Source organism: Rhipicephalus microplus, chromosome 2 (assembly GCF_043290135.1).
Source record: "Rhipicephalus microplus isolate Deutch F79 chromosome 2, USDA_Rmic, whole genome shotgun sequence".
In the NCBI taxonomy this organism is placed as follows: domain Eukaryota; kingdom Metazoa; phylum Arthropoda; class Arachnida; order Ixodida; family Ixodidae; genus Rhipicephalus; species Rhipicephalus microplus.
The window spans coordinates 216257449-216280159 of record NC_134701.1 but is presented as its reverse complement, the minus strand read 5'-3'; the positions used below and the strand labels follow the sequence as shown (position 1 = coordinate 216280159).

The 22711-nt window shown below is 45.1% G+C and overlaps 1 protein-coding gene across 1 annotated transcript in view; it reads left to right on the top strand.

Annotated features, from left to right (window-relative positions):
• LOC142774850 (cell adhesion molecule Dscam1-like) overlaps positions 1-22711 on the top strand; it is a 331807-nt gene that overhangs the window by 206510 nt on the left and 102586 nt on the right. The window contains exon 4 of the mRNA XM_075875992.1: positions 21848-22009. Within this exon, the coding sequence (XP_075732107.1) occupies positions 21848-22009 (162 nt within the window). The remainder of the gene's footprint in view (positions 1-21847; positions 22010-22711) is intronic.

Below are 22711 nucleotides of genomic sequence, written 5' to 3'. Positions count from 1 at the left end.
CTTCCTGGAGTGCAGTCTCGACTTCCCCTTCGCTACCTCCGGGACACCAGATGGTAATATCATCAGCGTAAAGCGTATGGCCGATGCCCTTCACGTTAGATAGCAGTGTGGACAACTTGCATATAGCGATGTTAAAGAGCGCAGATATCACCGCTCCTTGCGGCGTGCCTTTAGGGCCCAGTGCTGAGGGAGAGGACTTGAGGTCTCCAATATTGAGCTTGGCCTCCCTGGATTCGAGAGAGGAGCTGACGTATCTATGTATGCTTCGCCTAGTCCAAGCTCCGAAATAGAGTTTAAGATGTGCGCGTGAGAGATGTTGTCAAACTCTTTTTCCAAGTCAAGACCAAGGATGCCTCTTACGTTCCTTGTGTTCACGTCTATGATTTGATGTTTGAGCAGCTTCATTGTGTCCTGTGCGGACAAAGACGATCTTAATGGACGATCGGCTCCGGGGCAAAGTGGCATCTCGAACAAGGCTCTCAGGAACCTGGTCGACGAATCGATCAATTTCCTTACCGATGAGATCAATCTCATATGGAGAGAACGTTGGGTTGTGTGTACAGAAAAACGTGTTCAAAAATTTAGAATACTTGGTACTCTACAATGGGGAGGGGGGGGGGGGCAGGATGACGTCCCACGAGGTAATAAAAAAGACGGTGTACTTTGTTTACACTTTACATATACATAAATAATTAGTATCATTTATTCGGGTCCACAAAAATTTCCCCCCGTTTAGTAAGCGTAAGAGTGCGGGCTGCTCCATAGTAAATAATTACCTGTTAAGTATTGACGTCGCAGGGCCATGATAAATCTATGCGGATTACCATAGTGGTGGACTCCAGAAATTTTTAGAACATGGGAGTATTTAATGTGCTCGTAATTCTAAATATACGAGTCTATGGTGCGCAAGCCAAAATCATTTTTCCCTCCATAAAAAATTGAGCCTTCCGGACAGATATTCGTAACCGCGACCTGCGGGCAGCATTATTATATATGCTTTATCAGTAGTACCTTGCAACAATGTGGAAGCAGTAGGGCTTGTCAGCCAAGAAGACGTGATCATCCGCATCGCGTCGTCCGCTCGTCGCTCACTTGGTGTCGGTTCGTGCACATTGCCGGTACTTGCTTCCTACAGCTAATGCAGCGCACACAAGCCTCTTCAGGAACGCCGCTCCACTGTTTACCTGAGGCTTCCAAATTCACTTTGACAGGGCACGTTCGAAGGCGTTCGTGAACGTCTTCTTTTTTACACATTATTGCGTTAAAAGATGGCGTAAAACCCCGCAAACAGTAGGTTGACTTAGCGAAGGAAGCCATGCGCAAGCTGCCACTCTCCTGTGGACGACCTTATGTTGGACACGCAGGTCGGTGTTTAAATCACCACACGCGTGAGCATACGAACAGGGTGCAAGGTTGGAGCGATGGAAATTTGGCCATTGATTGCCATGAGTGGGGGTGCGACGGGGATTAAACCCGTGAGAGATTGCGGAGGCAGCCAAAGCACGATGGGAATCACGAATAACTTTTGTTGTTTATAAATTGGTGAAAGCATGTAACTTCGCCTATACAATAGAACAGACTCAATTTTTTTGCATATGATACTTCACATTCAGTGTCCGCTCACTTCCACCACTCATTATGGCCAAGATCGAACGATCCATACAGAAGTATGTCACGTATCTGTAAGATTACACCTGTGCAAACAACTGCTAGAGAACATGATCAATGGTCTGGAGCTGACTGACGACATTGCTGCTGCTCTCACAGCACGTAGTTAATATTATACAGAGATTGGGAATCTTTTGGCCAACATGTTCACAAGTAACCAGAATCAATTATTTTCGGATGCAACTTGAGAAGTCCGTATTAATTCCTCCCGAAAGGTGGCTGCACGCCACTATGTAACAATGTGCGCGCGCTCCAGGCTACACGTCAGAAGCCGGACGGACGATAATAATCTACGCAAAATAAGCCTAAGATCACCTGGCTAACGCCTCGCAACGACGTAGAAGCAACTTACACGCAACATGCATCGCATAGCTAGGACGTACGACAACTATATTAGTCTTCAGAATGGGAGCGAAGTAATAAAATGAAAGCATGTTCACGGAGTGAATTATGATCAGTGGGGTGAAGCGCCCATCCGTCTCACTGTCCGTGCTGTCATCTCTTTATCCATGCTGCCATCTGTCTGCCCATCCATACGTCCGTCCGTCCGTGCTTTCGTCTGGCTGTGCTTTCGTCCATCTGCCAGTACGTGCGTGCTACCATCAGACAGTTCGTCTGTCCGTCCGTGCTTCTGTCCATCAGTCCGTCTGTCCGTGCTCTCGTCCGTGTGTTCGTCCATGCGTCTATCCGGGCATCCATGCATCTGTTCGTCCATCCGTGCGTCCATCTGTCTGCATGTCTGTACTTTCATCCATGCCTCCATTCATGCGTCTATCCGTCCGTCTATTCGTCTGTCTGTCTGTCTGTCCCTCCGCCCATCCGCCCGTCTATCCATTCGCCCATGTAGTGAACACTCCGCCATCTTGCATCTTTTCATTATATATTCATCATATACAAGTACCGCTATCCAGCGGACTTTTCAAATAATAACAAGATAGGTGGCTACCTACTACTACTACTACTACTACTACTACTACTACTACTACTACTACTACTACTACTACTACTACTACTAACACTAACACTAACACTACTATTGTTGCTGCTGCTGCTACTAGTACATACATTGAGAATGCACGACCCACGGCTGAAGGAGCTTCGCCACTAAAAAAACCTTCAAGTGTACAGAGCCAAGTGCATGCGCGGCACCATTTTTTCAGTCACAGAAGCAATGGGCTGCCGAAATTCGGTTATCCCGGTGGGGCCTATCTGAAAATATACATAAAGGAGCAAAGCGATTTTTCGCCTATAAGTGAATTAAAATTTCACAATCCCGAAAACACCATTCCTGCGGTGACTCAATGCTTGGTTGAGAAAACACGCGAAAAGAAAAGGTGGGTGAGACGCCACTTTGAGATTGCCACGCCAAACACTGTGACGTCATAGCAGTAAGAGGCATGTACTAGGTCCTGCGTAACTTTTAATTCAATAAAGAAACGCCAGGCCTGCACAGAAGGTGCAGCACAGTCACAGCGAAAGCTAGAAGAGCGGCCTTTCATAGTTTTTTTCAAAATACTCATTGGGTAACTATTGCAAGCACACTTGCTTAGTACACACTAGGGCATTGATAATAAACTTTTTGGTGGTAGGCCAACAGTCGCTATGCTATTTTTTGTCATTCTTCTGAGAAGCGTGGTATCCGCTAAACGCTTACAAGGAATTTTGTGCCGATTGTTCATACAGTGGCTGACGACGATGAAGAATTATGGCTGAAGTGTGTATGCGCCACAGTTAATAGGGGAACATGAGCAAGCTTTTGTGAAGTTTTGGAGCATAGGACGGCCCACTCGTTACGCTATTCGCGTTGTGTGACGACTGGTCATTCTTTGGCTGTTGTAAAACGCTTTATGAGTTGTATTAACGCGATTGCTTTCCCGACATCAAGCCTGCCTTAGGCAAGTTTGACAACAAGTCAAAAACAACGGTGTAGCTCAGTGGTAGAATACTGGTCTGACAACCAGGGGACCCGGATTCAAGCCCCACTGTGCCATCGGTGCTAGGTCATGCCTGTCTAAGGCAAGTTTGACAACAAGTTACAAGCACTGGCGTAACTAAGCGGTAGAATATTCCGCTGGAACCCAGCGAACCCGGGTTCAAGCCGCATTGTGTCATTGGTGGAAGGTTTGTTTTTCTGTTTTCGCGCGATGTGGTTACAGACACCGGCGGTGGTGGCGGTGGTGGCGGCGGACAAGAACGACTGCGCGTGACCCGAAAAGTGATCTCAAAATAGCTTTCGCTGTAAAACTTGAGTACATTGTCCCCTGTGCTATAGATTTAGCATGCAATGTTTAGAACAATTTCGCCGAGCCAATGTGTCGTGAAAATGAGAAAAATACATTTCGAAAATTTTGACGTTACGTGTGGAGACTTAGGCATGAAAGTCGGGTAACATATGTGAGACGCTTAAGCTGGAACCCGATCCACGAAGTCAGTGCTGATGATTGAGTGAAGCTAGTACTTATGGTCCATAATGTCAACAGTAAACATTGAAGCCACCGAGTAGTATAAAACACGGACGGATGCACTGACTGATAGACATACGGATGCACAGACGTTAGGACGGACAGATGCATGTAGGGATAGATGGACAGATAAAAGGACTACGTATGCACGGACAGACAGACAGACGGACGTATGCATGAACGGTAATTTGGACAGAAAGAGTATGGTATACTTTTAAACCATATCCGCACTATGTACGCATCTGGTACGATATATGTAACATCCGTGTTTTGGTCTGACGGGGCCCTACGATGACGGCGTGAATGGACACTGTGCGAACATAAGGAGCTTAGCTCCTGAAAAAGAAAATCGCAGCATATCCACGAAGTGCATGATAATGTTGGGCGAAGCATCCGTCATTTTGTCCGTGCTTCTGTCCCTCCATTTGTTCGTGCTTCCGTCTGTCCGTGCGTGCGTGTGTCCGACTGCCCGTGCGTCCATGCATCTGTCCGTTCATGGGTCCGTCAATCTGTGCATCCGTCCGTCCATGCATCCATCCGTGCGGCTGTTCATTCGTCCATCTATCCGTCCCGTTTTTGTTTCATGCGTCTGTCCATCGATCCATGCATCCGTCCGAGCGTCCGTCTGTACGACCATCCATCCGTCTGTCTATCTGTCCGTGCATCTGTCAGCTTGTCCGTGCGTCTGTCTGCCTCTCCGTCCGTCCATCTAGTGAACACTCCACGTATTGCCATGTCGCATCTTTTCACCATATATCCATCATATAGAAGTACCGCCATCCAGCGGACATTGCAAGCAATAAACGAGAGGTGGCACCACCAGACTAGAGGAGTGGCACGCGCGCACTTTCTTACGGCCTGCGCTTCGTGTCTGGTTCCCACCTTTCACCGCCACTAGTTCATGGCACTGCAGCCCGACACGGGCTAGGGTTTTTCGATGCGCGCGCCCCCTTGGAGGGTGGAGCCATATTCGGCTTCCCCAGTCTCGTCTTGACTGGTTGAGTAAGACACGTTCGCGGCGTTTTCTCGGGAAAAATGACTGGGTGTTCGTACCAGAATGCACAAACCACTCGCGAAATGGCTTCAAGATGTTCAGATTCCCGAAAAATCCGAAAAGGCGATTCTTGTGGCTTGTAAAGACCAAGCGCGATGATGGTGATATCTGGGGTTGAAAGTGCCAAAATTACCTTATGATTATGAGAGACACCGTAGTGGAGGGCTCCGGAAAATTTGACTGTCTGGGGTTTTTTAACGTTCACCCAAATCTGATAACACGGGCCCACAACAAAAGATCAAGCGTGAGAAGTGGCAACCGCCGGACCTTTCGTGTTTCTGCAGCGTAATTTGTGCCATTTCAGCATTTGGAGAGCTATAATAAAGTGCTGTAACACGGGCACTTCCAATCGCAATAAAGCTTGATGTGATTGACTCTCTCACACCAGATGCAGAACGGCGCCAATCACTGTTGAGAAATTTGATTATCGGGCTTAATTGTGATCATCCGTGCAACGGGTGCAATAAACGTTCATCTGTATCGAGTGTACATGCGTATTTAACTCGGCCATTTTGGATCGCACAAAATGCCTTGTTGTCAATCGCCTCTTGTACAGGAGCTGTTATTTGCGCGAAGATGTGCGCCTATACGTTGTGCGCTTGTTGCTGCCGGTGCCTTCTACTATTTCTTTTAAGGGCAAAGACTTTTACGCCGTGGATCGTATGTCGTGGGTCGTCGTAGTCGTCGTAGACGTAGTAGCCAGTTGCATTTCATCGCATGTCAATTTAAACGGTGCCACAGCATATCCACGGAGTGCATGATGATGAGCTGGGCGAAGCGTCCATCAGTTCATCCGTGCTTACCTGCGTCCGTGTGTTCTTCCATCCCTGCGTTCATTCGTGCGTCCATCCGTCCATGCGTCTGTCCGTCCATGCGTCTGTCCGTCCATGCGTCCATCTGTGCGTCTGTGCGTCCGTCCATTCGTCCGTCCCTGCGTTTATCTACGCGACGGTCCGTCTGCGCAACCGTTCGTGCACCCGTTCCTAACGCCTACGACATGAAATGTGCCTTAAAGCTTGTATGTGTCAGCCAGTTTTTGCTCATGCCAGCGAACTCTAGTTATGAAAATGGTGACTCACAGCACCTGGTTGACAAGATTTCCCAAGGGAAAATAGAGCACCGTGGAGATGATGAAGAGGAAATTGATGATGGGTAAAATCTTTTCATTTAAGCATTAACTTCAATAGAATGCAGAATTTAGCACCATATAGGAACATTTCTTGTGTATGTAATCTTGAATAAAACGGATTGTGGGCAGTGCAGGGCTGCAATGAAGGGCTCGGGAAGGCATGAACACGCATATTTAACTGTACTAAAGGAGTATGTTCAGAATTACCAGAACTTGTGTTATCTGAGCGGTGAGTATATGACCTTGCTCATACCTTGTGAAGAAGACCTGAAATGAATTACGTCCTGAGCAGACAACCTCTATACCCTGGTGTCCCCTCTCAAAGATGTAACTGAATATTCAATCAAAAGGGCGAAGTGCCGTGTGCATGCATGCCAGCAATAGAAGGGTTATCTGTAAAAAATGTTGATATCAAGTTATGCCTGAGTAAAGCTGCACATTCACCTGCGCCAGCTCGAAACAACGAGAACCAGTGGAAGTGGAAGCAATACATGCGCTGTGGTTAACTTGCAGTGAGTAATAACGCTTGTTTTTGAAGTATAATAAAGTTATTGTATAATAAATAGAAAATATTTGAAATAGTTGTAATATGTTTTCAACAACTTTTTGCCAATCAGCTGTTTGCAGTAAGGTATAAGAGATCTAAAGAACGTGCAATACGACATGCATTTCAAGGTGTGGTATGTAAATGAGGTAGCTATTGAAATATATATATATATATATATATATATATATATATATATATATATATATATATATATATATATATATATATATATATGGTATCGAAAAGCTTCTAAAGTCGTTGGTTTGTCCATGCATGTGTGTGACCGGTTCGTAAGCACCTAGATGTATGACTCACTCAGCATGTGGCGCTAGTGTGAGTCACAGGCAGGCGGCCGAACAGAAAGACATGCATGGACGGACGGAAGCAGAAACAGGTGGATGGACGTACGCTCAGCCCCACTCATTATAAATGATGTTGAGTGGAACGAAGCGTTCGTCCGTCCGTGCTATGCTGTGCTCGATGGATTTGCCGGACGGACAGACGTATGAATGGACGTACGGACGCAAGAACCGAAGCGTGGACAGAAGCACGAACGGAATCACGGATAAACGCTTCGCTCCACACATCATCATTCACTCCGTAGATATTCTGTGATTTTTCTCTTTTCTCTCTGCAGCATGTATTTTTTTTCTTTTTTTCAGCCAGATGGCAAATGGCAAACTGTTTTTACACTGTATAGAATGCACACAACACACAGACACATTGAAAGGACATAAGACTTAGGTGCGACTGTCTTACATCTTTAACCTACATAAATAGTTAGTGACCAGTCCGAAAAGACGCTAATTGAAGGTGTTACCACGGTTTGCGTCGACGGTATTTTTCTGCTGCGAGCATCTTCAGCTGCTAATGTCACTTTAAAAATGAAGCTTAGAGAGTAGAGAGTAGATATCTAAGACCATAACACTCCCGACGGAAAAACTTCGTATTTCTCTCATGTTGTTTGAGTACCACACGTTTTGACACAACAAACTCAGTCTGTATGCAGCCGCGCAACACTCGTTGGCTGGCCGTCGTGGCTATAGGCGGCTTGTGGAGAGGGCATCGCAATGGCAGACTCCGTAGCAGACGGCGTGGTTATCTTGTCCCTCCAAGGCGATGGAGGGGAGCGCACGTATCAAGGAACCCTAACCCTAGCTCAACTTTGCTAAAACCAAGGAGGTTACGCCCAGCATGTTTAACGTGGCAACCCTTCCTGGTCAAATAGTGCTCAAAGTGCGTTGTTCTATTACTAGTTTTTTTTAGGGTGAAACTACTGAAGCCATGGGTCGTGCATCCACGATGTATGTAGTAATAGTAGTAGTCATCGCCGTCATCATTGTAGTAGGATGCAAGCTCCACAGCCGGACTATAGAGAGGCACGGGCGCACTCTTTTGAATTGAGGAGGAAACCCGCTCACGTTGATCATTATAAAAAGATAGTTGCTTCTGATGAAATAACCTAGAAAGATGAGTATTGGTGACTTAATCTCTAATCAAATTTGTTTTTAGTTTTATGCATACTTTAAATGATAGCAACAGAAGGACGCGCTTTGAGCACCACGTGCCAAAAGATGAGTGCGACGTTAAACTCGCCGGGCGCAGCGTCCTTAGCTTTGGCGAGGTTTAGTGAGGGTTCGGCCAGAGTGCCATGAACTAGTGGTGTTGAAAGGTGGGAACCAGACACGAAGCGCAGGCCGTAAGAAAGTGCGCGCGTGCCGCTCCTCTAGTGTTGCCGTGCCACCTCTCGTTTAGTCCTTGCAATGTCCGCTGGATGGCCACACTATGTGATGTTTATATGGTGAAAAGATGCGACATGGCAACACTAGACGGACAGACAGATGATAAGACGCACGGACGAATGAATGAATGAAGAGAGAGACAGAAGCTCGGACGAACGCATGGATGAACGGACGGCAGGACGGAAACATGGATGGATGCCCGGACGGACACACGGAAGGATGGACGGACGCAGCGACGGGTGCATAAACGGACGAAGTCACGAAAGGACGCATGGACGGATGGATGGTCACACCGACGGATGCACGGACGGACGGAAGCGTGGACGGACTGACAGATGCTTCGCCCGACTCATCATCATGCACTCCGTCGATATGCTGTGATCTTTTTTATTCACACTGTTCGTATCGCCTAGGAACGCATTCATACGGTTTCGATATATTTCCCTTCTGTATGCTTGTGTGCGTGATTTGCGTGTTTAGAATAGTAGCATAGCCTCAAGGATCGGAATCACTGCAAGCTTTCTACAGCCCCCCCCCCTTCCCCCCTACCTGATTTCGCGCTTCGTCCATGATGGATTGATCTTTCGTCAAACGACTATGTCACCTGAAAACGTCAATATTACACGTAATCACGATGAAAAATTCAGCAGCAATACGACGATGTCCTCCCTTGTGTTGACGCCAGTGGCAAATTCTCGTGTTTGATAACGCTTATACGGTTTTATTTGCAGTGCGTATATAGAAAGGGGCACAATTTGTGTCAATATACACCCGTGTTCAGAAACGCTCCTTGACTTGGACGTGATTTGTCACCGCCCTCAATGCAGCACAAACGCGTTTTCAGGGGGCATCCATCAGGTAGTGGCAAGTCAGACTGAACGTTTTTATTAATAAAATTACTCTGTTAACAGACCTGTTGTGTTATAGGTGAAGAAGAAGAGAGTTTGAAGGTCGCACATTTTGTTCTGGCTGATAATTTATTCAGCGTATGAAACCTTAGAGGTTGGGCCAGTGGACCAAAAGACACGATTGGTTTATCTGGTACGGCATTTTAGTAATTTCTCAACAAAACATTCATAAATTTTACATTTTTCTGAACCATTTGCGTTTTAATCAAATGTTGGTGGTATGGTTATTTTGGCTTATACCCTTTCTCTGAACAGAATCTCTAGTTATTAGAAGATATCAAGCTAAAGCACGTGAAAGCAACACAATCAGCTGGTCGAATTATATGACACGGCACTGAAAAACTTGGAAGATCCCACGTACAGTGGTACTCGATGATATTCGAAGCACGAATGAGAATTGTTGGTTAGTCACCTTAAAATCAGATCAGCGTTACGAGGTAGAGGTAAATTATGCCGTGCATGACTTCCCTGTCATGATTACCATGATTGGATGTGTCGTTCACCTTCGTCATCTGTTGACGTCACGTGATACCAAATGTGGAGCTAGCGAAACAACCGCAAACACGCTATGAGCGTGGTATTTTGTCATCTTCTTACATGACACACGTGTCAGAATTATCTTGTTTGCACCAGTCATATATATTGTCATTCATAGACATCACGTAACACTAAATTTGGTATATGTGGAGCTAGCAAAACGGCCGTGAACGCATCTAGAAGGGCCCAATATTCTCTAATGCAGCGTTGACACGCGCGCACGATAGGCACAGCGACGCAACGTTAGCAAAAGGCGAGCACTCTATAGTCTGACGCCAGGCTCGACCAGCGTCCGTCGGCGCGGCCCGACGGCAAACGGCGTGAAATGCAACATGCTGCATTTCACACCGATGCATTACCCAGACAACGCTGCCTCTCCCTCTTTTCGGAATGGAGGGACGCCGGACGTGCTTAAACGCGCATGCGCCAGAGCCACGCAAAGTGGCGCGCGCCTGCGAGTATGTGGCAGGGCCAGCGCCTGGCGTGGCAACGCCGGCATGACGCGACGAAATGAACGCCGGCAAGCACGTGCACCGCGTCACGTCGAAATGTATTGGCACCTTGACTGTGGCATGTAGTCATGTTCTCACATGACACGCATCTCATGATTATCATGATTGCACCAGTCACATACCTTCGTCATTCATTGGCGTCACGTAATACCAAACTTGGTATAAGTAAAGATCGCGAAACGGCCACGAGCACATAATGAGCTTGACATGTGGTCATGTTGTTACATTACACGCATCTAATGATTATGATGTTTGCACTAGTCACATACCTTTGGCATCCATTCACGTATTGTAATACCAAATTTTGTATACGTAACGCTAGCGAAACGGCCGCGAGCGCATCATGACCGTGGCATGTAGTCAAGTTGTTAGATCACACGCATGTCTTCATTTTCAAGTTAGGTTCTGTCGCTTCTGTTCGTCATGCAATCATGCTATACCATACCAGTTTCGCAACGTGCTACGTGAACTAAACCACCACAAGAGCCTCAGGACCACGAAATGCAAATCATGAAGTTCATGGCATACAGGTCATAATTTTCATTATATGACTGGTCAAATATGTTCTTGATGCAGTCATGTTGTATCTATTCCATTATTGAAACGGCCAGAAGAGCTGAAAGTCGTAGGCAGACACAGACACACACACACACACACACACATATATATATATATATATATATATATATATATATATATATATATATATATATATATATATATATATATATATATATATATATATATATATATATATATATATATATATATATATATATATATATATATATATTTAGCCGCCTACAACTTTTACCTTGCCTGGCCGTTTGAATAATGGTATCAATACCAAACCTGGAATGGGTTAACATGACTGTATGAAAATGAAAATTATATTTGACTAGTCATAGCATGAAAATCATGACATGTATGTCATGAATGTCATGATTTACATTTTATGGCCCTGCCTTTCTTGCGAAGGTTCTGTTAACATGGCATGTTGCAAAACTGGTAGGGTATGAAACGACTGCATGGCAAACACAAGCGACAGATTCTAACATGAAAGTCATGACATGCGTGTCATGTAACAATATTAGTACATGTCACGCTCATGATGCGCTCTCGGCCGTTTTGCTAGCGTCACATATACCAAATTTGGACGCAGTATGTAGACATAAAGTAAAGTAGGACACAGTATGTGGACATAAACGGCTACAAGTCTGATCGTTTACACGTAATATCTGGAGTCCCTCAAGGGTCCGTACTCGGACCCTTGAGGGACTCCAGGACCGGTGTTATTTCTCGTTTATATAGACGATATTTGTTTCGACATTAATCAAAATATTACTGTTAGACTGTTCGCCGATGATTGTTTACTTTATCGAGAAATATGTAACCATAGTGATCAAAAAATACTCAGCGATGCCTTGGCATCTATCGAGAAATGGTGCGAAACAAGGAAAATGCAAATGAAGAAAGAAAAAACGGTTGTTTTGCGAGTTACAAACAAAGTAAAGCTCGTCAAAAATTTCGAGTATCAACTAAGTTCTATTGCGTTAGCTACCGTTAACAGATGTAAATACTTAGGAGTAATAATATCTGAAGACATGAACTGGACCCAACATATCAGTAATATTTGCTCTACTGCTGAAAAGAAGTTATGGTTCTTACGTCGCAAATTAAAACTGGCTCCAGCCCCCGTAAAGTTAACAGCGTACCTAACAATAGTAAGGCCTACACTGGAATACGCAAGCATCATATGGGACCCTTATCAAAAAGGATTAATTAAAAACATCGAGCGGGTACAAAGAAGGGCGGCTAGATTTATTCTTTCAAAATATTCTCGTAAAGATTCTGTAACACAGATGCTGCAAGAATTAAGTTTACAGCCCCTCGTGGACCGCCGTCGCATAGCCAGACTTAAATTCTCGTTCCTGCTTTCCCAAAATACATTTAACTTTGATGCAGAGCAGTACCTAATTCCCCGTCAAGTGCGGAGCCTACGAAGTGACCACCTCAGAAAATATCTAGTTTCTCAATGTCGTGTGAATACATATGCATACTCTTTTTTCCCTTGAACAATAAAAGACTGGAATGTATTACCCGATGCTATACGTGATTCTCAAACTGCAGAACATTTTGAAAACAATGTTGCGAAATATTTTCTAAGTGAATCTTCGTAAACGGTGATTGCTGTTTTTGGTGTGTGTGCCTGTCATCTTTTGACTTCGAATCTATTTGCTGTAACTTGTCTCATGTACGTTGTAGGATGTAATATTAGGAAGTGTAGTTTGTGATGTATGTGATGTAGCATGTAAATCGCAAAACGTAGTATAGTGATGTATTCCTTTTGTATCGGCTATGCATTTCTTTTTTACGCATGACATGACGGTTGTTATGTCAGTTTTCTACCCCACCCCTGTAACGGCCCAATCGGCCAACAGTACCTGGAAATAATTTGGTAATAAAGCACATGAGTGCATGACGAAGGTATGTGACTGGTGCAAACATGGTAATCATGAGATGCGTGTCATGTAATAACATGACTACATGTTATGTTCGTGATGCGCTCGCGTCCGTTTCGCTAGCTTCACATGTACAAAACTCGGTATTACGTGACGCAAACGGACGACATAAATGACAGATCCAAACATGATAATCAACACATGCGTGTAGTGTAATAACATGACTACATGTCACACTGATGATGCGCTCACCGCCATTTCGCTAGCTTCCCATATTCCAAATTTCGTCTTACGTGACGCCAAAGGATGACAAAGGTATACGACTGTTGCAAACATGATAATCATGAGATGCGTGTCATGTGAGAACATGCCTATATGCCACAGTCAAGGCACCAGTACATTTCGACATAACGCGGTGCGCGTGCTCACCGGCGTTCATTTCGTCGCGTCACGCCAGCATTGCCACGCCAGTTACTGGTCCTGCCATATACTCGCAGGCGCACGCTGTGTTGCGTTTCTTTGATGCATGCGTATTTCAGCGCATCCGGCATCTCTCCATCACGAAAAGAGAGAGACGCAGTGTTGTCCGAGGAACGCATCGGCGCGAAATTCAGCATGTTGCATTTCGCGCCGGCTGCCGTCGGGCCGCGCCGACGGAAACTCGTCGCGCCTGGCGACACAGCAACCTCACGAGAGCGCAGGCCACTATCCTCCGCCGAATTCAAACGAACCACTCCTAACGGCTTAGCGATATTCACAGGCAGAGAGATTGACTCAGCATGCAAAACTTGCGACAAAAATGCCATAGCAAACCAAAGTCACATCCTGTGGGAATGCGAGGGCCTTCCCCCACCCATAGAACTTCTGCCAGCTCCCTCCGAAACGACATGGGAGACCTTAATATGGTCCCCCGACGAAAAACTGCAGAAAGCAGTCGTTGCATGGTCACAAGAGGTCACCGCAGACGAGCGGCCAGCTCGAAACCCATGAAATCTCTTTTAATAAAGTTGTATCCTCCTCCTCGTCAGACTATAGAATGCTCGCGTTTTGCTAACGTAGTGTCGCTGTGCCTAGCGTGCGCGCGCGTGAACGCTACACTGGAGTGTAATGGTTTCTTCTTGATGCGCTCGCGTCCGTTTCGCTAGCTTCACATGTACAAAACTCGGTATTACGTGACGCAAACGGACGACATAAATAACAGATCCAAACATGATAATCAACACATGCGTGTAGTGTAATAACATGACTACATGTCACACTGATGATGCGCTCACCGCCATTTCGCTAGCTTCCCATATTCCAAATTTCGTCTTACGTGACGCCAAAGGATGACAAAAGTATACGACTGTTGCAAACATGATAATCATGAGATGCGTGTCATGTGAGAACATGCCTATATGCCACAGTCAAGGCACCAGTACATTTCGACATAACGCGGTGCGCGTGCTCACCGGCGTTCATTTCGTCGCGTCACGCCAGCATTGCCACGCCAGTTACTGGTCCTGCCATATACTCGCAGGCGCACGCTGTGTTGCGTTTCTTTGATGCATGCGTATTTCAGCGCATCCGGCATCTCTCCATCACGAAAAGAGAGAGACGCAGTGTTGTCCGAGGAACGCATCGGCGCGAAATTCAGCATGTTGCATTTCGCGCCGGCTGCCGTCGGGCCGCGCCGACGGAAACTCGTCGCGCCTGGCGACACAGCAACCTCACGAGAGCGCAGGCCACTATCCTCCGCCGAATTCAAACGAACCACTCCTAACGGCTTAGCGATATTCACAGGTAGAGAGATTGACTCAGCATGCAAAACTTGCGACAAAAATGCCATAGCAAACCAAAGTCACATCCTGTGGGAATGCGAGGGCCTTCCCCCACCCATAGAACTTCTGCCAGCTCCCTCCGAAACGACATGGGAGACCTTAATATGGTCCCCCGACGAAAAACTGCAGAAAGCAGTCGTTGCATGGTCACAAGAGGTCACCGCAGACGAGCGGCCAGCTCGAAACCCATGAAATCTCTTTTAATAAAGTTGTATCCTCCTCCTCGTCAGACTATAGAATGCTCGCGTTTTGCTAACGTAGTGTCGCTGTGCCTAGCGTGCGCGCGCGTGAACGCTACACTGGAGTGTAATGGTTTCTTCTTGATGCGCTCGCGGCCGTTTTGCTAGCTCTACATATACCAAATTTGGTGTTACGTGATGTCAATGAATGACAATATATATGACTGGTGCAAACATGATAAGCCTGACACCCGTACCATGTAGGAACATGACAACATACCACACTCATAGCGTGCTCGTTGCTGTTTCGCGAGCTCCACATATATTAAATTTGGTATCACATGGCATGAATCTATGACATTGGTAAACGACCCATCCTAACATGATAATCATGACACGGAAGGCATGTACGGCATCATTTACCTCCACATCGTAACGTTGGGCTGATTTTAAAGTGACATATCAACATTTCTTCTTCATGCTTCGCATATCATTGATTCCCACTGGAGGTGGGATCTGCCTCTTTTTTAAAGCGTAAGCTCTGATAAAATCACAACTAGTGTCATATGCGGCACCGTATTGTCTTTCGCCGCCTCTGCCGGTGTCCGTAACCAATATCGCACAAAATAAAAGAAATCACCGAATATTCATTCAGATAACGATGAGTGGGGCGAAGCGTGCATCAGTCCATCCTCGCTTCCACGCGTCCGTTTGGTTTTTACTTCCACCCGTCCATGCGTCTGTTTGTGCGTGTGTCTATCCGTCTGTCCACCCGTTCATGCAGTGAACAGACAGATAGATGACAGACAGACGCAGCCAGCAGATGATTCATGTTTTGGCGATAAAACCCTCCGAAGCTTCGCCTCACTCATGATTATTCTATCCGTGGCTATGCTGTGAGGTGGTTACTACACACATACATACATACAGGTGATGATCGACCCATGTCTTAAGGAGCTTCGCCCGTAAAGAACCTAGTAGCAAGAACACAGTGGGGCTCCAACCAGGGCTGCGGCGTGGCATCCCAGTATTCTATCTCTGAGCCACGCCAGCGATTGGGATTTGTTCGCAAACTTACCTTAGGCAGGCTTGATGCCGGGAAAGGAATCGGGTTAATATGAGTGATAAAGCGTTTCAGAACAGCAAAAAAACAACCAGGCATCACACAATGTGAATAGCCTAAAGAGTGGGTCATCCAATGCTCCAACCCATTGATCACCTATTAACTTTATTAACTTGATAACCTAATAACTGTAGTGGATACTGATTTCAGGCATACTTCGTCATCATCGTCAGCCACAGCATGAACAATTAGCACAAAATTTTTTCAAGTGTTTAGCGGATACTACGCTTCGTAGAAGAATGAGGAAGAATAGCATAGCGAATGCCATCTTACTACCCAGAAACGATTATCAATAATGCCATTGTGGGTACCCAGGAAGTGTGTTGCAGCAGTTACCTTATGAGTGCTTAGAAAAGGCTTTGAAAGGCTGCTCTTGTAGCTTTCGCTGTGACTGTAGAGGCCTGCCCCACCACGATGGTGTAGTGGCTAAGGTATACTCGGCTGCTGACCCGCAGGTCGCGGGATCGAGTAGGCGTGGCCCGTCTCACTGCAGCAGCCGCATTTTTGATGTAGGCGAGAATGCTGTCGGCCCATGTGCTCAGATTTGGGAGTGTGGTAAGGAACCCTACGTGGTCGAAATTTCACTACGGCATTTCTCATAATCTTATGGTGGTTTTAGGACGGTAAACCCCACATCAATCAATCAAATAAATCCACTTTGTGGCGCCTCCTGCGCACTCCTGGCGCTTTTTTTTTCTCTTTTTTGCAGGGCACACATATTTTTTAACGTTCACTTTTTAACGTGGTACGCTTTTCGAGAGGTTTGTTCACGGGCTCTTTTCTTAAAAACAGACTATTAGCATACCTTAGCAATCATGATGCTCACAAAGAAGTGTGTACGCAGCGACACACCGTTCAAAGCACGCCATCGAAGAAATAAATCTGCCATCATAGTACAAGTGCGAAGATCACACCACAGATAAGCACTTCGAGTAAAAAACTCGAGCTAACAATGTTCTACATCGCAGTAGAAAATTGTACTAACAGTGAGTAACAAGAAGATCCATTTGCGTTCTAACGCTGTGGTCTACTGTAGATGGCGCACCTCTAGGTTATGCGGACAGATAATTTGGCACCCGGTCGCGTGGCCCGTGAACTATTGTGGTTCACCGTACATAGAGTTTTCATTTTCTGACAAAAGTCGCAAAGTGGGCTTTTTGGTAGGTCGCGATGAATTGGTTACAGTGTGGACTTGGCACAAGCAAACAAGAACGAAGAAGTGTGTTCTCTTCTTCACTGTGCTCTTCTGTCGAGTTCGCGCTGCCTCTTATCTCTCATTTTCATGTTTTGCGCCTCAATTCACTGAATTAAAAATTTTCCTATTCCCCTATCTTTCAGGCTTGTTCACCGTCACAACGTCATGAAAATATCCTATTTGATAGCACAACACTTGCGTCAGGCATAGTTACGCCTACTTGTAACTATAGAAGTTTGGTGTCTCCCATACTGCTCGTGTTGCGAATTTTTTTATTAATTGGGGCTATCAGGGTAATCAAAGTGGTTCCACGTAATAAGGAAACTATCACACAGTTTATTCGTATTTTGCACAAGTTTACTCAGCTCATGTTTCAAAATAGGCTTTATTTGACTGCACCAGAGGGCGAAAGTGCTGTGAAAATTTCCGCAACCTCAGATGTAAATCTGATGCCACGGAAGGTATTCGGGCGGAGCCGACCTAACACTAGATAGATAATGTTTTGCACGCGTATTTTGTTGTAGCAGCTTTGAATCGTTCGTTCTGTAATGCTAAGAACAACCTGCCCACTGGAATTTCTGTTCTTCCAAATGTATAGTCTTCGATTTGCCCAACGTAGAGAGAGTGTTGAAGTCGCATAATTGAGTTTTGTGCCTCAAGCATTCACGTGGTTTGCAGCTTACTGTGAGACTCGGGAGAGGTTTGTCGTAATTGGAACTGCACTGTAACGTTACCTACGTGGCTCAGCCACAGACGCCGATAAAGCCGCAATGAGGCAGAGACGTGTGGTGCAGAACACAACGTCTAGTGCACCCAGTTACAGAGACTATCAGGTGAAATGGTCGAGGGATTTCAGAACGAGGTGGTCGCCATTCACAGCCACCCATTTACAGATTTCTCTTTTAAAAAGTATCCGGACCTGGTGGTGTTTGCTAATAACAGTCCTCCTCTTTTCCTTTTTGTAAATGTTACACGGGAGCTTTAGGGAATGTGTGCGAATTGTGTTTAGAGAAAGAAAAAAAAAAGATTTAGAGTGCTAAGTATTCTAACGTGGTGGACCGGTAAACTATGCCTTAGCTCATAGAAGTTGCAATTCTTTTCCAAGTAGCGATAAAATAAATTCACGAAAGGAGCTTACCGCTTCACGAATGCAACGACGCAAATATTTTCAATAAACGTCCCGTACGAACTAAGTTACCAAGATTTGTCGCACGCTGTAATCTCATTCTCTCTACTCTCGTTCTGAAGAAAGCGCTGGAAGCTAAACTGGGAGAAATGGCACAGAGTAAGAAAAGGCATCACGCGCCCCTTGTGACTTTGACCAACTTTTTTTTTTCAATGCGCGGCTTTTCAGTGTAATTGCACGCGCACGGGCTAAGAAATCACGGCTCCCCCCCCCCCCCCCCCCCCAGTGACCCGAGCAGTTACAGAGCACGCCATGCTCAAACGAGGTAATGGCTCATACTGGGTGTGGGACGTAGCCATTTCAATCTTGTAGCATCATTTGTCGAGAGAAAGAAAAGCGAAGTTTAGCTTACTTTGAGAATTTAATGTAAAATCTAGGTCGAATGCTGCGCTGTAGTATTTGACACGCGAGTTCTCAAGATCCTCGACTACCTATTGGCGCCTTTTTGTAACATGCTCGAACAGTGTTGCAGGGCACCTTTACATAGAGATCAGTAATTGAGAGTACTTTGCGTCATGTTATGGGAGTTATGCTTACAAATAAAAACTACCGTGATAGTACTTAGACAAAAAGTAGTAGATTCAGCGTGCCACGTACTCTACTTTACGCGAGCTGTAAGCTGTTTCTTAATGAATATGGTATAAATTCTGTTTATAGGACAGAGTGAAGCCGTGTGCGTGGCCGATATAGTTGGTAATATATTAGCCTTGTTCGTATTCCGTATACCTCTATTAAAAAAGGTGAACAAAGTAGAATACAACAAACTCGGTTGTGCGAGAGCTCTATGCAGCTGCCCCGGCTTTTAAGCTTAACCTCAAAGGCTCCTTTGTGCAGCCATGTTCGGAAGAAAAATGGAAGCGATTCAAAATACAACTTGCTCTACTGAGTGAGAACTGCACGCTGTCCCACGTAATTGAACAGCAGTTTCAGAATTATAGATTCAGAGATTGAAAAGAATAAAAAACTTAGATTACGAAGCGCTCTGTTATGAAAAAAAGGCAAAGTTGTTTCTTGCAAACCTAAACTTACAGTATTTTTTAAAAAAAAGAAACATTTTTGGGTGTGAGGCATTTGAGCGAAAAACAAACGTGATGGAAGATTCACAACCAAGTGTATTGCTCAGATGGCGGGAATGAGCATACACATACAGTAAAAGCACCTTAATTCGGCACTCAATAATTTTAAAGATCAGTTATACAGGACGTGCTCTTCGATCACAGCCAGCATATGCTTTGTTCAGCGGTGTGAAATTCTCGTTAATTCACTCCTATCAGGCCACCACTGGGTTCATTCGGGCAACATTTGAAGGCGCCTGGCGCAATGTGTCTCAAATCTGCGATGCAAAACGAACAAAAATGGCGTTTGGAGACAACCGAAGGGGCTGCTGACTTTCAGAAATGCGTTGTCGCCACTCAAAATCATGTTGTTGGTGCGTAATAATGTATTGGTTCAATGTACGTCTTGAATTATGCTGCAAAAGTCTTTACCCGCGTTCAAATTGTGAGCGATTTCGCAAATGGTGAGACTCGCTCGCGGCAATCGCACTGCTTTTACGCAAAATATTTGCTTGATTGGTATATTCTTTAGGAAAATCATAGGGAACCGATGTAGTCAACATATATTCATTGCTGTCTCGATAACTTTGATATTTCAGAATTCAGATGATTCGGAGGTTTCGTCCGGTCCCATTAAATCTGATGTAGTATTTGTTTGTTACTGAGTGCAAAGGTTTTGTGCAAGAAGAAAAAAAAATTTTTGCAGAACTTGTATTACCAGACAGCCCAAGCAGCTGCCTCCTATATGTTAAGTTGCTCGTCGACAGGCCTTACTACGTGGCTCTAGAGAAGTCCGCATGTTTTCCAATTTCTTCTGTGTCTCTACAGTCAACTTTTATCATGCCTTTTCTCAATGAAGTAATTTATTTTGGTGGTGCGTGTGTGAATTCCGGGTACGAGCGGAAAGATGCCACCTGTAAAGTTTACACAGAATGCCAACGTTAAATGTACTGATTCCTTTAAGGTTATCTCCATAATGTATGCTTATTGTTTCCTTTTGTAGCACTCACTATAACTGGATAGAGGCCTGCGGGACCATAACGTCCACTTGTATGTATATGTATGTATATGTGGAAATCCCGACGCTGTGAGAAATACAGTGTAAAACGAGACGTTTCATTCAGTTAAAGTCCCTTTTCCAACAATAAGTTGTCCATTCACACTGTAGTTTGCTGCAGATTTATTCGCACCAAGAAGTTTTGAGAACGTCTTGGTCGGCCGAGTCCCTAACGCGTTGCCATGTGATTTGTGAAATATCGCTAAAAGGTGATGGCGGTGGCTCCTGGCATGACATTGCGGTGGCAACCTGGTATGCTTATTGATTACTGCAAAATATTGTTGGCTTACTGCTTGAATATGTCGTCTAGCGTTGTCATATATTTCCCAAACGACGGCTAGTATTCGTAAGGAATGGTAAGTCTTAGCTAATATTTTGGCTATTTGGCTGTTACAATATATATTGCCGTTATCTTCGTTCAGCCTCATTCCAAATAATTAGGGGCGCACATACGTAGTATACGAAACTTTCATTGTTCAAGGATGCGTCATGTTTCATCTATCATTTCACACACTTGCCGTCAGCATAGGAAAAGACCATGTGCATGCTGAATAACGAGAATAAAGGAAAAATTGGGCGTTTTGTAATACACGTCCGAATTTTTATGTTTCAATCCCTAACTAAGCTTCAAAACTCGGCATGCTAAGCTTGCAATATCGTTACAAGGCAGCTTGTGGTGGGGGGCTCGAAATTCAGCTCCACCACCTGGCCTCCTTCACTGCAGTCTTAGGATCAAAAGGTGGCGTCACATGTGGTCCTCATTGTAATATGGCCGCTCTAATGAAGCTGTTATTCTCTCGATTTACATACACAGAGTACAATAACAATGTTTCTGCGTAAATCATTTTCCACACTCTGAGCATGTTCGCTTATGAACAAGAATTGTCCGCCGCAGTGTATAACCGGTTACTGTTTTAGGCTGCTGACGCGAAAATTGCAGGTTCCAATTCAGGCCGCGGCAGTCGCATTTCAATAGAGGCGAAATTTCAGAGGCCCATGTACGGGGCGGTGTTAGTGCGGGTTAAAGAACACAAGATGCTGAAAACTTCCTGAGCCCTTCACTATAGATAGCGCCGTTCAAAATCATATCGTGGTTCAGGGACGCAAACGAACAAGAATTACAGTATCGCCCGCACGAAAATCTGACATTTATATATTCATTTTATTGGCTTCTCGCCACGTTCCTCAATCGAAATTTCATCACTTTGCAGTGGTGCTGGAGAAGTTCGTCGCAAGCGTCTACGACGTCTACGTTGTGCAGGGGAACTCCGCACTACTGCGCTGTCACGTGCCCCCAACAGTCAAGGATTACGTCAAAGTGACGTCATGGGTACTCGACGACGGCGTCACCATTGGCACACTCGAAGGAACGGGTGAGTTTTACAGCTTTTCGTGATATCTGAAATGTGCTGTCGGCTGTAATATCCTGACCTCGGGTGAAGCGGTCACTAAGAATGATGGAATGTGTATTGCGGCGCCCTGTTTGCAGTGAGTTACACGATGGCGAGCAAATTATTTAGGTAAATTTCTGTGCCTTCAGTGATATGTATAATTTACCTCTATGTTAACAGCCATAGTTGAGGCTTATCTCAAAAAGAAAGAAATACATTAAAAAAAGGACGAGTGCGCTTCATATATAGCTCTCGAAGATCGCATATTTCAATTCGGCTGAATACGATATTGTACGTAGATAAAGCTTGCGGCAATTTCCCCAATTGCAAAATATTGCGAAATAAAAAAGACTTCATCTCAAATTTTCAGTCATACATCGCACAATACAAGCAAGGTGCCTAAGCAGCGCGACGTCAAGGCGCATTTATACACTCTAGCAATTAAATGGCATGCAGCGTGTGTTTATACATGTGGCTTTTTTTAGCTTCCTATTTGTAGATGTAGCCTACTGAGAGAGCTACTTTATCAGTAATGTAGTGTTCTATATAGGGCATTTTGCCGCGTACTTAAGGACCATAATACAGTTTACTTAAGATGACGGACTATTGCTTCATGTTTGAGAGACATGCCACTTTCTTTATCTTTTCACAATACAACGCTATACACCATGTATGACCTATGTA